General features: G+C 39.4%; 1 protein-coding gene across 2 annotated transcripts in view; it reads left to right on the forward strand.

Annotated features, from left to right (window-relative positions):
- The window catches only part of ADGRF1 (adhesion G protein-coupled receptor F1), a 45015-nt gene extending 32554 nt beyond the window's left edge, over positions 1-12461 (forward strand). The window contains exons 15-16 of one of the 2 annotated variants that reach the window (XM_081037004.1): positions 3242-3308; positions 4548-7474. In XM_081037004.1, the coding sequence (XP_080893130.1) occupies positions 3242-3308; positions 4548-4621 (141 nt within the window). In that variant the 3' untranslated portion in view covers positions 4622-7474. Of the gene's footprint in view, positions 1-3241; positions 3309-4547; positions 7475-10356 lie in introns of those variants that run through there. The other variant, XM_081037005.1, reaches the window with a different exon arrangement.
- The last annotated feature ends 3436 nt before the right edge of the window (positions 12462-15897 follow it).

The raw sequence follows: 15897 nt of genomic DNA on the forward strand, positions 1-15897 counted from the left end.
CCCTTGTTTTTGGATACCCTGTAGATCATTTTTCCTTCTGCAGAAAAGTAGGGGTGAGATCTTGACTAACTTCTAATATATAAAATGCTCTCTCTGAATTTTCTCTCTTAAGCTGGAATTACTGACTTTGTCCCACGCAGTTTTAGCTTTTAAGTCTAAAAGCTGACAAGTGTGTATGGAAACAGAGGATTCCTATTTCATTCTTTGCCACAAAAGTACAATTCACATAAGGAGGGTACAGTTAGAAATAAAAGTTTTTGCATCCATCTTTGGTATTTTTGACATTAATTTAGACTTTCGTCTGTCAGCGGAACACTGAGGGCCTTTCAGAAAGCATTCTAAAGCAGAGATTTCTGTGTTTGATAAAAGTCAACTGACTTAAGAGCATGAAAACTGACTTGGATGTTTAGCAATTTTTACAAGAGACAATATAACCTTTTGTAATAAAAAAAAAAAAGAGTAAGGAAATTAACCTCTGACATTAAACAATTTTCCTAAGTCTACATTTCATAGTAGAGGGCACTGTTATGAATTAGGGAGCGGTGGCCCACAAGTTGGCAGACCTGCCCTGTATTTCTGACTCAGTAACCAATTGGCTGTGTGACCTTAGGAAAGTCACTTAGTACCTTTTGGTTTTAATTTTCTCAACTGTTAAAATTAAGTGTTGGACTAGTTACTCGGAGTAGAACTTCTAACATTCTATGATTTTCAGTTTATGTCTTGAAGAAGTAAAGTCCTTTGAACCAGAAAACGTGAAACTAATGAATCATTCACTACTCTTAAAGAAAGGGAGGGGCTACAGCATATGTGACTGCATTAAAGAAAAACTTACAGTTAGTGAATAAAGTGAGATAGGATACACCCCACCCTACAAAACAGGAAGTCAGAATTTTTCTCATTTGAACACCAAAGAGAGAAAAACACCCCAAAGTAGAATAAAACAAAAGCAAAGATGTCTGACAGTGTTTTTCCTCCTTGTTTCTAAGAACTTGTTTCTAAGCACTTTTCAGAAGGCAGTGGTGGTCAGTGACGGCTTTTCATCTTTTGGATTTGTACCCTATCTCCAATTGCATTTTCAAACTAAGTAATAAAAATGAGATTTTGTTTTCTGGTTAGGTGGCTCATATGCTTTTAAAACAAATGTACATTGGCAGATGAAAAGATGAGTATTTACAATTTGGCATGAACAAGTAGGAACCCAGATTACAGTGGTTGAGGAATGATGAGAAGAAAATGAAGATATAACACTTGGGATGAATACTCCTGTCAAGATTCTCTCTTGTAAGAGAAAAGACAGTGAGTTGAGGGAGGTAACCAGATATAGACACAGGACCCAGAATCACAAGGTAGAGCTGAGGTGCCAGGATGTGAGCAAGTCTATATGTTGGGAGGGGTGAGTCAGCAAAGAGAGAGCTTGTAAACAAATGAGAGAGGGGGGTATAATTGACGGAAGAGAATTCCTGGGAAGTTAGATGGAGTGGCTGGACTGCAGATGGAAGGCTAGTCTCTTCTCAGGACATAGGAAGTTTCAGGCTACTGCAGATAGAGCAATATGTAAGATTGGGAACATGATATGGGGCAATTCAGACCTAGATATAGATAAGTAAGAGACAAGGTGATTCACTGAGAGATGGGTGAAGGGGTAGTGAAGTAGGGATCTTGAAAAGAGCAGTGGAAGTTTGGGTAGTTGACTGAAGGCAATAGGAGCAGAAGCCAACAATTTTCTCAGCAAAGACTACCCCTCAAATCACCATAACACTGTGGGAACCCACAGTGAGCTTCCTCTCAAAACCCTCTCCCTGCTAATGGATCAGGGCCCCTTCTTGGCCCTTCCATTGTCCCTAACCACATTCTCTCTAACTTTTCATCAAGAGGCAGACTCAGATGACTTCTACAGACTCCCCCTCCACAGAGAGGGGATTTATTTATTCTTAGTTCCAATGACTCTGGTCCAGCTATTCATGAAACAACTTTAGCCCATGTTAAGTACATGCCAGAAAATGCTGCTTTTTCTCAGGCCACGTAGAGTCCTCGAGTGTCTTGCAATCTAAGATTCCTCTCTCCAAATGGGACAGGATAGGGTTTCACTTGCAATGATCATGACCTTAGGATTTTTCATCAGGGTTATAGTAGTATATGTTTACTGAGCCCTGAATTCTAGAAAATTAATTCTTTTGCTTTGGAACTTTCAGACGTTTCTCATCTCTATATCTATGATCATTTCTTTTTCAGAGCTCAATATGGGTAGCCACTTATGTATTTCAGTGAAAATCAGGAGATTATCTCTGGGCTATCTACTGCATACAATAAATCCTATTTCTCCTATCTTGGCTTCCTTGAACTATAGCAAGAAATGAAACTTATTTCTTTCAATATTTGTGGTGCCTAAACCAGTGTCTGGCCTACAACAGCACTCAATATGAGAAGTTAAATTAATGAATAAATTAATTAATGAGTGTGAAAAGGACATGCTATATCTTAATACTTTTACCTTTCCCAATAAGTGCATGTTTTTTATTTTAAATATTTTAGTTTGGTTTGATAATTTAGTTTTAAATTTTTTAACTCTGTTTAGCCTCTGAACCAATGACAAAAGGATTCCTGACAAAGAGATTTGAGTACTAAGAGGAGCAAGAATAAAGCAAAGCTTTACGGGAGATCATCTTTACTAGATGTATTGTTTTTCCTTCATGGGCTCCTCTTCTAGTGATAAATGTATGAACCAAGAAATATAAACATGGACATGAAAATTGATAATATCTCCTTTAGAACTATTTTCTAGTTTGTTGTTAGAAGTTGTAAGAATATACAGGAATAGGGGCGGCTGGATAGCTCAGTTAGTTAGAGCGGGGTGCTCTTAACAACAAGGTTGCTGGTTCGATCCCCACACGGGCCACTGTGAGCTCTGCCCTCCACAACTAGATTGAAACAACTACTTGACTTGGAGCTGATGGGTCCTGGAAGAACACACTTAAATAAAAAAAATTTCTAAAAATTAAAAAAAATGAAATGGAAAACAACATAAAAAATACAAGATTCACTTAGAAGTAAATTCTTAGGCATTTTACAACAGATTGAAACAAAGAGAATAAGGAAGTGAGTACTCTAATTTCTTGAAAGGAGATTAGTGTACTATGTAAATGGAATAAAGGATTGTTAATGACATCAAAAGTCAGAAAATATAGACCATCACCCAAAGGATACTATTAATGTCCAAATGACTGGTTTTTCTTTTGTGCAGCCAAACTCATCAGATTTATCTGCGAAACCCAAAGGCGCAAAGTTTTTCAACCCGTTGCAGCACAAAGGTGAGTTACAAGAACCCAAAGATTATAAAAGGTAGGAAGGGAGAATATGACTATGTCACATGAAGAAAACTCGATGGCAACTTTTTAAAAATTTCACATGGGAAGTGTGAGGTATCAGCCAGCCATGTGTCCAGAGTTTATCTGGTTGGTGCTCAGGGCTGACAGAACAAGGCTGGGGATTGGATGCTCATGGAGACCAGCAAATGTCACTTTTAATTTCATCACAAGATACTGCCATTCTCTCAGTTAGATTATATAAATCTGTGGCATTGATCATCAAGGCCACAGGGTGAAGGATTGTGATTAGACTAACATCAATTGTGTCCTTGCTGAAGAATCGCTTCTCTTGTATTAGCTGCTGAGCAGTGGGCATAGGCCAAGTGCTTGTGTCCTAATATTGGGCACATCCTTCTCCCTAAAGTATTCCTGGAAATGGAGGCGCTACCATCTGCTATTGGTGAAAGAGCACTCTCTCCTCTGTCTATGTCATGCATTGTTCCTATGCTCATATATCAGCTGTGGCTCAAGTCAGTGGTATTCAGTTAATGGAAGACTGATATCTAAGCATTGAAAATAGTTGCAGTATTCTCAGAGGAGAAGGCTACGTGCAGCGTTGGGGTTGAGGAAGAGCTACTGCATTACAAGTTAAGTTGAAGTCCTACATAAGTGCCTGTGTCCCATTTCACATTAAGTCACATTAATATCTTAGTAAGGTAGTGACATGGGCAATTTAATTTTGATTCCCATCAAATTTCTTGGAATTCCAGATAAAGTTCAAGTGTCTAAACTTGAAAAGTCACTTTCCTTTTAAAATGTTTAATGTGCTCATCCAGAAGCCCGGGGTCCTGTTATCGCTGCCACCAACCAAGCCTGCGTGCTTTTTACAAACCTCTTCACGTTTTGGGATTTTGTTCTTCAGTAAAATGAAAATCTAAGACATCACTAAGGTTCCTTCCAGCAATAACATTCTATGATCTCACATCTACTTGATCTAATTTCCCAGCAATATCCGAAAAATATGGTGCTTCTCTTCTCCAATGAAAGATGTCTGACAAATGCAAGTTTCTACGGCACTATGAAATGCTGTTCCTGTTGATCAACTACATTCTAGATCTTTCCTTACTGTCATCTTAAAACTATCCAGAGTTGTAAGGAATTGCATAGGTTTATTTTCATTTTAGTCTCATGCTTGATTCCCACTTAGTAGCAATAATTCTAATCCTCTCTTTCTTCTCTTAGGCACTTATGCATTTTCTCATACTGGAGAGTCCTCAAATGACATCATGCTAACTCAGTTTTTCTCAACTGAATAAAGCTGGAAACCATAAAATCAAGGAAATAATTTTGGAGCAACTTGACATTTAGAGCTAAATGTCAGTGAAGAAATTAGCTCAGTATTAGATGGAACTTTCTGATTTAAAAGTCTAGGAATAAAAGAGGGAGGTGTCTTCATTACATAAATGTAGAAGGGTAGGTTTTGTCAGAAATTATGTCAGTTTTACCAGCCTCTTAACTGCCACAAACTATGCTTTCCTTTTTCATAAAATAGCTTTATTCCTGTACCATTTCCAATCATCTGGAATTGGAGTAAGACAATTTTATGGGATCACCTTAGATAAATTGATGGACCATGTTCACTTTCTCATCACAAAGTCATTGGTATAAATTTTCTGGAGTAAAGTAATTTGCCTCCTATATTTTCCAGTTGGAGCTTATGCTTGTCTTTGCATTTTAGGTTCAGTTCCATAACTTTGAAAATTAATCAGAAATGAAGTGAAAATTTCTGTTTCAGATAGCTGGGTAGCCATTAGCTAGGAAATATAATAATGCAATTTCACATCTAATGCAGTATTTTTCAGTTTAAAAGGCACTTTTGTCTGGTCCCCATTCCAGTGAAGGGAGGTAGACAGGTAGATCTAGTACAGAGATGAGAAACAGAGGCTCAGAGAGCTGAGGTGACTTGGCAAACATTGTGAAGCCAGCAGGGGAGTTTTGGGTTCCTAGTCTTTTGGTTCCTACTCCTCTGGAGCCCCATTACAGCCTGAATCCTGAGAAAGCTGCATGAGGGTAGCCACAAGGTTTGTTACTCCCAGAATTCTCTCTATGTAAGGGGCAAATTGAGGGAGAATTTGGTTGTCAACTTCCAGGAAGATATTCTAAAACAACCTTGTTTTCTCTCATAATGCATTGTAGGTACTTTCTGGAACTTATTTACAGGCATAGTTGGTGCTACTCTTGAATGCGATACAGAGCAGGAGGTGGATTGATACTACAGAGGGTGCCCCAAAAATGTATACACATTTTAAGAAAGGAAACAACTGTATGAATTGTAATACTCAATATATACTGATAATAAAAGATGAATACAAGTCATGTTTGACTTCTGCAATTACAAGAGGTGCTCAAAGTGGTTACCATCAGCGTCCAGACACTTCTGATTACAGCGAACTGCTGCTTGAGCATAGATAACATCTCTGAAAATGTGTCTACATTTTTTGGGCATCCTCAGTGTATGAAGTGACATTTCACTTCCATACAAGTATTTCCATCCCTTTTTGCTCACGTGAATTTCCACATCGACTACAGTGCCCAGAAAACCAACCCCTTTGACTCCTTGTTTCCAGAGTCTCTTAGAAATTTGTACTGGTAATTTTTAAAGCAAGAATTGACTTCTTTCAACAATAATTGTGCTGCTGATGATGGCGGTGGTGGTGATGACAGTAAGAAGTCAAAGAAGAAGAACCAATATTTATAGAGTGCTCACTATGTGCTGGGCATTATTCTAAGTGCCTTGTATATAGTAGCTCATTTCATCTTCACAATAAGCTTGTGAGGTGGGGAATACTATTATCCATCTTTTACAGCTGCAAAAACTAAAGCACAGAGAGGTTAAATCATGTGAGCAGGGTACACGGATGACAAATGGCCATGCCAGGATAGTAGTTATGGATGTTGAATTACTATAAGAAGAAGGCTATATAAGTCAGACTAGGAGAAAATGGCATCATTTATTTAACTGTGATTAGAATCCTAGACTCTCTGTCTGTAAGTGAGCTCAGGCATCATCTAGTCATCATTTTACATGAAGCCCTGATGTCCTAAATCTAACAGCCTGTGATTTCCCTGGCTCAGAAGCTCAGCTCAGGACCCAGCAGACTGGATCCTTTGCTCAGGGTCTCACAGACTGTAATCAAGGTGTTGGCTAGGATGCATTTTCATCTGGAAGCTCGACTGGGGAAGAATCCACTTCCCACTCATTCAGGTTGTTGGCAGAATTCATTTACTTGCAGTTGTAGGAATGAGAACCTTGAATTTTTGCTGACTATTGGCTAGAGGCTACCTTGAGGCCAAGGAGACGCAAGGAAACTCTTGAGGCCACTTACACTTCCCTGTCACATGGGGTTCTCCAACATGGCCACTTAACGTCAGTAAGCCTGAAAGAATATTTTACTCCAGTCTGCTTTTAAGACAGAGTGTTGTATAATATACGGTAGTCAGGGGAATGATATCCCATAATGTTTGTAATATTCTATTGTTAGAAGTCACAGGTCCTCACCACACTCGAGGGAATTTATAGGTAAAAATAGACCCTTAATTGTGATCTGAATGTTTGTGTCTCCATGAAATTAATATGCTAATACCTAAGCCCCAAGGTGATAGTAGTAGGAGGTGAGGTTTTGAGAAGTACTTAGGTCATGAGACTGGAGCTCGCATGAAAGGGATTAATGCTCTTATAAAAGAGACACCATGGAGCTCCCAGCCCCTTCTATCACGTGAGAACAAGGAGAAAAGTTGGCAGTCTGCCTCCTGAAAGAGGGCCTTCACCAGAACCTGCTCATGCTGACTCCCTGATCTTGGACTTCCAGGCTCCAGAACTGTGAGAAATAAATGTTTGTTCTTTATAAGGCACCCAGTCTACGGTATTTTGTTATAACAGCCCAAATGGGCTAAGACAACATCATTGTGAAATTTCAGGTCACAGAATTTAAAAAGAAGATTCATAAACAGCATAACAGTAATGGAAAATGATTCTGCTATAACTGAAATAAAAACATAAGTATATTTGGAAGGTGGAGAATAGGAGGTATACTGTAAGGGATGGCAAAAGAGATGTAAATCTTCATTCTTTGTTTTTGGAAAACAATAAAACTGAGAAGCCAAACAGTAGCATTGTAATCATGTTGTTTAGAAATATGGAAATAAATATCAAAAGAATAAATCAGTTAAAAGAGATTGTCTCTGAGAAGCAGGGAATTACAGATTTACTCAGCTCTTGAAACGCATTCATGTAACTGTGGTTAAATATAAATTGTGTGTGTGTGTGTGTGTGTGTGTGTGTGTGTGTGTATAAATTGGAGATAGAATGGGATATCCTCAAGTTGGAAGTCCCCTTGAGTCATTTGCATGAACTTGGAGGACACAGTGCTCTCGAAGCTTACGTGGCTTTGGTCAGCTGCTTCAGGTCTTTGAGATACCTATGAGACCTCCAATTTGAGATGTCAAGTGGGTCACTGGGTATACTAATCTATTGGTCAAGGAAAGATCTGGGCTAGAGATACACTCTTAGGGTCATCATACTTCTAACAATAAAATATGACAAAAGTTATGGGATGTTACTTTTCTGATTGCCTTATATTATACAAGACTCTGTCTTAAAAGCAGCCTGGAGTAAGTGATTCTTCTTGCAGGCTTACTGACAAAGCAGCCATGTTGGAGAACCCCATGTGACAGGGAAGTGTAGGTGGTCCCAAGGGTCTCAGGTAGCCTCTAGCCAATAGTTAGCAAAAATCCAAGGTTCTTTATCCCAAAACTGCAAGTAAATGAATTCCACCTACAACCTGAATGTGGATTCTTACCCAGCTGAGCTTTCAGATGAAAGAGATGGGACCAGATAGCACCTAGTGGGTACAAAGAGAGAAGTAAGGAGATCCAAGCATCAAGCCAGAGCACCCCATCATCTACAGGTAAGGAGGGAAGGAGGATCCAGTAAAGGGGAACAAGAGAGAGCAGCCTGCAAAGTAGGCAGGAAACCAGGAGAGTGTGGTGTCCCAGAAGCTAAGAAGAGCATTTTACAAAAGATTTCAAGGAGAGCAACTGGGTTAAATACTCCTGAGAGTCAGGGAAGATAAAGTCTCCAACTTGCCCATCTCAGTTTGAAAGGTGAAGATTATTGATATATGAATATAGTAGGCACTCAGAACAAGAAATCTCACTGTTACAGTTTTATAATAGAATGAAATCATCTTTGGATTTTGCCTGGCCTTTTATCAGATAAGCTCTTCCAGATTTGTAACTAGCTATTTCAGAAAGATTAATTTCAAGTTTTTCTCATGCTTCCAGAACAAACAAAGAGGCTGAGTAATAGTCATTCTGTAGCACCTAGATTGTTGTTTCTCAGACTGATGCAGATTTCGGTAAAAGCCTCAAATCTATTTCCTTCGTAATGATTCTTAAATGACAAGACAATTTGCCTTTTGTTTAGAAGGCAGCAGGGCTGTGCTGTACTTACCTCTATCAAACTTCAGGGGGCGAACTCTGACTAATAAATAAATCCTAGGCAAATTTCTCAAAGCTTAGTCACACCTGAGATCCACTCTGGAATTTGGGGGTTTGCAACACGTTTTAAGGCAGCTACTCTAATTAGGAACAATTTACAGTGTACCTGCTGTGTTTTGGATAGTAAAAAAACCATTAGGGAGCTAAGGACATAATCGCTCTGTTTCGGATCAGCAAACAATACCTCTGTTTCCTGGGTTTATGCACAAGGGTGTTGGAGAAGAGTGAAGGCTGTTTCTAAGCAAAGCAGGAATTAGCCATGGTTGGAGTGGGATCTCCACCTGCTAGGAAACCAGTGTTTTATTTACATTTGGGCTGCATCTACGGGTGGCACCTTGGGTGCCTTGGGGAAATACAGTTAATTCAACAGCATGGTGCAAAATAGATTGGGAACATTCTGGGTGTTTTGGATTTATCTCTCACTTTGGGAGGAAATAAATAGTTTGGTAAATTTTATACAGTTTTGTCAGACACAAGCCACTCTATAACGACTGAGTTACCTAAACTCTTTACAGATTCCATTTTGTACCCAAGGTCTTAAGGGGACAGGGAACATAACAGAACAAACAAATGAACATAAAACAGTGACTGCATTTAGTGCAGGGACTTACTAGGCCCCCATAGGTTTGTCAGGAAAGATCAGAGCTGCTGGCAGATTGCCCCTCAGCCCTCACCCTGTGGCCCAGGGCTGCTTTGGGCTCACAGTGTGATTTGAAGAAAAGGGTAGGAGAGGGAACAGATTATCCAGTCTTTCCATACTGCAGTTTCTGTGTGAGATTAAGTGTAGATTGCCTCCTTTGATCCTCAAAACAACACAGTAAGTTGCATATTATTCGCCCCTTCTTTAGATAAGGAAACCAGGGCTCAGAGAATTTGAGTCACCTGCCTATGGTGAGAAATCACACAGAGGCAAAAGAATCTGCTCCAAAATGCTCTGCTCTGCCTCACTTCCCTTGTTTAAAAAGCCTCCAGCCTCACTCCACACAAGCAGCAACACTTCCTGCTCTTTTATGAATAGAGATTTATCCCTTTGGGAGAAATACTGGACATTGCAGCTGTCTTTTAAAGGGATACCATTCCTAACACCATAATGTGAAGTAATTTCCCCAGATACTTTACTCCAGATTCTCCTGATAACCTGGGTAAGGGGTGTAGGGGTGATGGGGGGAAGCCGGGAACTTGAGAAAAGAACTAAAATGGTAAGTGATGGGGGAAGAGTCCCAGAGTTCACTGATTACCACAAACTCCCCCAGAAGTGGTCTGAATCTCACCAGGCTTGATCCTAACCCAGTGTGCCTAGATGGCCTCCCGTGGGGCTAATGTGGAGGGTTGTCCCTGGAATAAGGTCCTTGGGAGGCCTGGCCTCTAGCTTGCCTCACTTATTTCTCTGCGTTTCAGTTTCCCATCGGTCAAACCACAGATCTGCATTCATTCGATAAGCTCACAGATCCCTTCCAGTCCTGACTTTCTCTGATTCTGTGTCTCTTCATAGGTAACACCCTGGGAGAAGAGAAATTTATCACCAAAGAGTACCAGCCCAAGTGAATTTGGCAAGACCTTATCTTGCTGGGTAGGAATCATAGATAAAGTATTGCCAACAGCTACATTTATGCCAACCCGATGGGAAGCAACACCCCTTTGGAATTCTGACCCGATGCTTGAAACCAGAGCAGAGGGGCGTCCCGTTGTGATGTGCTGCCAAGGGACACAGTGCTTTTGTGGATAAGGTTTCCTGGTTCTTAGATCTCAGCCATGTTCCCCAACAGGGCATGGGCAAGGCAGCTGTGAATTCCATGACAACACGCAGCCGGGCACTGCCAAGGACAACTCTCTGAGGTGTGAAAGCTCTGCCTGGCGCTGGTGATAATGTGACTGTTTTCCTGAAGCAGGTTGGGTAAGGGAGCCAGCCCCACCTGTCCTCTATTTCACCTAATTGTGGAAAATATTATACAGCCTCCCTTCTCATCAATTTAAAGAGGAATAAAAAAGTCGCATTCATGGAATTACTTCCAGAATTTGTGTTGATAATGGTTGACATATTAAAGTCTGCATATTAAAGGTTGGTGCAAAAGTAATTGCGATTTTTGCAATTGTTTTTAACTTGTGAACCACAATTACTTTTGCACCAACCTAATAATATAACTACTAAGAAAGAAAAGGTTTGAGGTCTGGCAACAACACTTACTAAATGTATTAAGTTGGTTATATTACCAAACCTTAGTCACTTCTTCTGTAAGCAAAGGTAATAATAGCTCCTTACAAAGATATTGCTGAGAGCACATGAGAAAAACCTGGAAACTCAGCATCCTGCCTGGTATTTGGTAAGTATCCAATAAATGGTGGCCAGTAATAATATTAGTAATGTTAATAATGAAGCATGAATTCTACAGTATATTGTTATTATTCCAAAGCAGGACACTTAGAGGAAAGATACAATCTTTAGGGACCATAGACAAGGGTTCAAATCTTAGTTCTGCTACTCACCACCCTGGATGGGCTATCTTATCTCTCTTAATTTGTAAAGTGGGAAAAAATGGCACTCACCTTGCAATCATTGGGAGGCTAAAATGGAGAAGGAAATAAAGCAGTTTGTTCAGTGCTTGAATACTGTAGATGTTCAATACATTTGCTTTTTTCTTCCTCTTTTTCAGTGGGAAAATAAACTCAAATTTTCAAGAGTGTGAAGATCAGTGTGCCAGGGATTTAATCAAGCAAAACTTTCATATTGGGGCACTCATTCTATCCAGATGGCTTAGAAAATGCCTGTTTAAAGGTGACGGTTAAAGGACTATAGGGAGCTGTGAAGGAGAGAGGGGCCCCTTCTGTATATTTCTCTTTCTTTTCCATTATCCTAGAGAAAAGTTTAATGACAAGTAGAACGAAATATAGCTCAGGCAAAAGAAATTTCTAAAGGAAGAATGCTGAAGAGTTACAAACCTCAAAAAATTTGTAATTATTTTTTTCTTGTTAACATAAAATGGGCTTTAAAGTATATGAAAAAGCATTATATTATGCTAAGTGAAATAAGTCAGACTGAGAAAGACAAATACCATATGATCTCACTTCTGTGTGGACTCTAAAGAACAGAATGAGCAAACAAAACAGAAATACACTCAGCGATACAGAGAAAAAGCTGATGGCTGCTAAAAGGGAGGGAGGTTAGGGGATCGGGAGAAGGTGAAGGGATTAGAAAGTACAAACTGGTAGTTACAAAATAGTCATGGGGATATGAAATACAGTATGGGGAATATAATCTGTAATGTTGTGAAGATCATGTAAGGTGCCAGATGGTCACTGGGACATCAATTCATAGACAGTGTGGATGCCTGACCACTGTGTTGTACACCTGAAGTTCAAGTAGAATAATATTGAATGTCAACTATAATTAAATATACAGGTATATATAGTCATGGGGTGTAAATACAGCAAAGGGAAGATAGTCAATGGTACTGCAACAGCGATATACGAAGTCAGAGAGGTAGTGGACTTGGGCGGCAGTTATCACTTTGTGAAGGGTGTAAATGTCTCGTCATTATGTTGTTTTGTACACCTTAAACTAATATAAGAAAGAATAAAATAAATTCTAAACGCTTATACAAAAATTAAAAATAATAAATAAATAAATAAATAAATAAATAAATAAAAGCATTCCTGTAACTTTGACTTAGGACATTTCTAAATGTACAACACTCTCAGGTTCCTAAATTATAATTCCTTTCTGAGCCCTCTCTTCCTCGGCCTTTTGGTTTTTTACATCATGGAAGACCAGCCAGACACCAGCCAGAGATGTCTTTTTCTGGCCTCCTTTTTCCCTCCCCCAGCACCAAATGTGTGTACATTTCATCATCCTGACCTTGCAGGTGCTGGGCGGGGGAAGTAGTACAGTAATATATACATTTGATTGAGTGTTTAAATGAAGCAAAGTTTACATTCCAAGTATAAGTTGTATAGGCAGTGTGACTATGAGGTAGTGAAATCGATTCCTGGTTTCCAAAAAAGGAATTTTAATTTTTACTTGTTTATTCATTTGAGGAAGTTTGGTACGGTGGGCAGAAGAATAGAAGATGGGATCCACATTTGCGTGAGAGCTCTTACACTAAGCCATATGTCCTCCAGCAAGTGATTGCCTCCCCGGCTCAATTTCCTCAACAGTAAAATGGAGACAGTGATGGTACCTGCCCACAGGGTTGTTATAAGAATTAAATGAAATAGTACATGGAGCAAACTTCCTGGAACATAGTAGGTGCTTAATATATGTTAGCTATTATTACTGTTTGCTTTTATTTTATTATAAGCATGAAAGTATACAAGATAGAAAATAAAAATTTCTTTCCTTATTATATACTTTTGCCTCCCCAGTCTCTGCCTCTGCACCAAGAAATAATCATCATTAAACATTTTAAATATATCTACCCACACAAGTGGGACTCACTTTACACATGTATGTATTCTCCCTTGTAAGCTTATAGGTGATGTTTATTTCAAAAATTCACAAAAGAAATTGGGAAAATTTCTATGAGACTGAATCAGATATGAAATACAGAGGGAACAGATGTCAGAGCGTTAGAAGTTTGGAGGCATATCTAATTTTCAAAATAAAAACTGCCTTGTTCTACAAGGGTACTCCTATCCACAAAAATAAAGGTCTGGATGAATTTTATTTTTTCAAAACATTCACCACTCTCTCAAAGCTGTTGATATTGTCATCAAAGCAGATATTTAGAAGACTGTGATGCTGGCCCTGATGGTGACCCCGAGAGAAATGTTAACTCTGTACACATACCCTCATTCCCCCATCTACCTGCCAGCCCAGTAGTGCTGTGAAGTCCCAGATCAAAGTCTAAACTCTGGGATTCTCCCTCCAGTGCAGCCGATAAACCCAGCAACCTCGACTGCCACGAGGTGAGACTTCACTGTAGAATTCCAGGTTCTCCTTTGCAAATGCTTTATGCTGAAAATAAAAGTACATGATAACATATGGTTCCTACATGTGCTCTTATAATATTCCCAGATGGAAGTGTAGTAGCAGGGAGTCCTGGAATTAGGGTTCATATATATCACTCCTGGCTGAGCGTTTGTATAGGTACAGGTACATTTTCCTTGTGTCACCACTGACTGAATGCTCATATTTATCATGTCTACCTTGTCTAGAAAAAGTCCACTCAAGGCACATCTTATTAAAAATCAATGACTTTTAGACTCAACAAGCCTTCTATTACAAATCTTCTGTGTCCCAGTTACATGTCTCAATACTAGATTTTTTACACAGAGAATATCACTTAATCCTTCTTCTAATTACCCTGTCAGTTCTATAGGTGAATAAACAGAGGCCAAGTTCACTTAGAGAGTGAAAAAAAATGAGATTTAAACCCAGGACTCTCTGACTCGAAAGCCCACATTATTTTTGCTACAAAAACTGCTGATGACCCAAGAATCACTGAAAGGCTCGTGAGGAAGGGATTATTCAAGATGCCTTATGGTATCTATATTCTACTTTGGTTAATGTCTTCCTATCAACCTATTGATTTCGCCCTAGCAAGAAGTGCCATCACTTAGCCATGAAAATATTGGCCATAGAGCTCATGGTTGGCAGTTCTATTGCTGGGTCTACCTACATCCTTCACAGGCTGTGTAGCCATTTCGGGCATCAGAGGCTCCAATCCTTGCTTCCCCAACCTTAACTCCCACAATCTATGGACAGACAAGGACGTGAAGAAGGTTGAATAACCTCCTAAGAGTGTGAGGACATACTTTCAGGAAGCCAGGCTTCCTGAATTTCTTGAATGGGAAGATAACTGTCATTTTTTCTCCCACAAAGATGTCAAAAGGCAGGTCACATGAGAATCCCCTAGGAAATTTTTCACTTTCATTCTCAGCCCACTTTCAGGGGAAGGGTGGTGAGGGGAGACTGTCAAACAAACAAAAACCAAACAAATAAATGAAACACCTTTATTGGATCATGGAAAGCACGAGGGCATGAGGGGGAGAAAAAAAAAAGTAAAAAGAGAAATAAAAAGAAATCATGTATATTCCTCCTGCTACTGAGAGCATGTTGTGGAGAGATTACAAAGGGTTTTATATTCCTAGAAAGAAAGCAAAGTGCAGACATTAAGGGTTACTGTACGAAGGGCACTGACCTTCCTATTTTCCTGAAGGGCTTATGGACACCACGCAAAGAAAAATGGATGTGTACTGGGGAGAATCTCTTTAATTTCTTCTATTTGTCTGAAGGAAAAGGTCAAGGTGAAAGAAATGGAAAGCATAAAAGTGCCATTTTCAGAAAAAAAAAATTGAAATGTCACTGTTACCCTTAGTTATAGAATAAAGAATAAAATATGCTCTCCTTTTCATTTTCATAATATAAAATGACACCTCAACTCATTCCATACTTTCTTAGTTGGAACACTTCTTCTTCCTCCTGAATATATACAGTACTATAAATCTTAGGAAAGATCCTTTCTTTGTGTTTAGTGGAAGCTAAATCAAAGGATTTGACAAGATTTGAAGCCATTATGCACAATAAACTTGACCTCACATTCTCAATCTTCAGAACTCATGGATGAGACAAGCAAAATGTGGCTTGTTTGTAAAGGGCAGAGCACTCTTCTGACCTTTAAGAGCATTGGTAGTCATGCAGACTTTGGAATGGACAATCATATTTCATGCTTTTAGGCCTGGGCAGGGAGCCGATCACCTTAGAAAAGGACATTTACCCTCACACGCTTCTGAAGGGAAGAGAACATTTCTTGAGTTCTTTCACCTTTACTCTAATGGGCTAACAGGCTTGTATTTTTAGCAAACACTGCTGGAGAGCAACTCATTCAGGAAAACAAACATAACATTAACACTGCAGGTCTCTGAAATGGTTCTGGGAAATATATGAGCTTGGGTCTCACTTGGAGCCCATCCAAGATTCATTCATCTACTCGACAAGAATCTACTGGGTGCCTACTAATGGGCCAGGCACTGTTCTAGGTATTGGGGATATAGTGAGCAAGATGAACGAGGCAGATGAGGTTCTTGCCCCTGTGGA

Source organism: Rhinolophus hipposideros, assembly GCF_964194185.1.
Source record: "Rhinolophus hipposideros genome assembly, chromosome: 3".
Classification (NCBI taxonomy): domain Eukaryota; kingdom Metazoa; phylum Chordata; class Mammalia; order Chiroptera; family Rhinolophidae; genus Rhinolophus; species Rhinolophus hipposideros.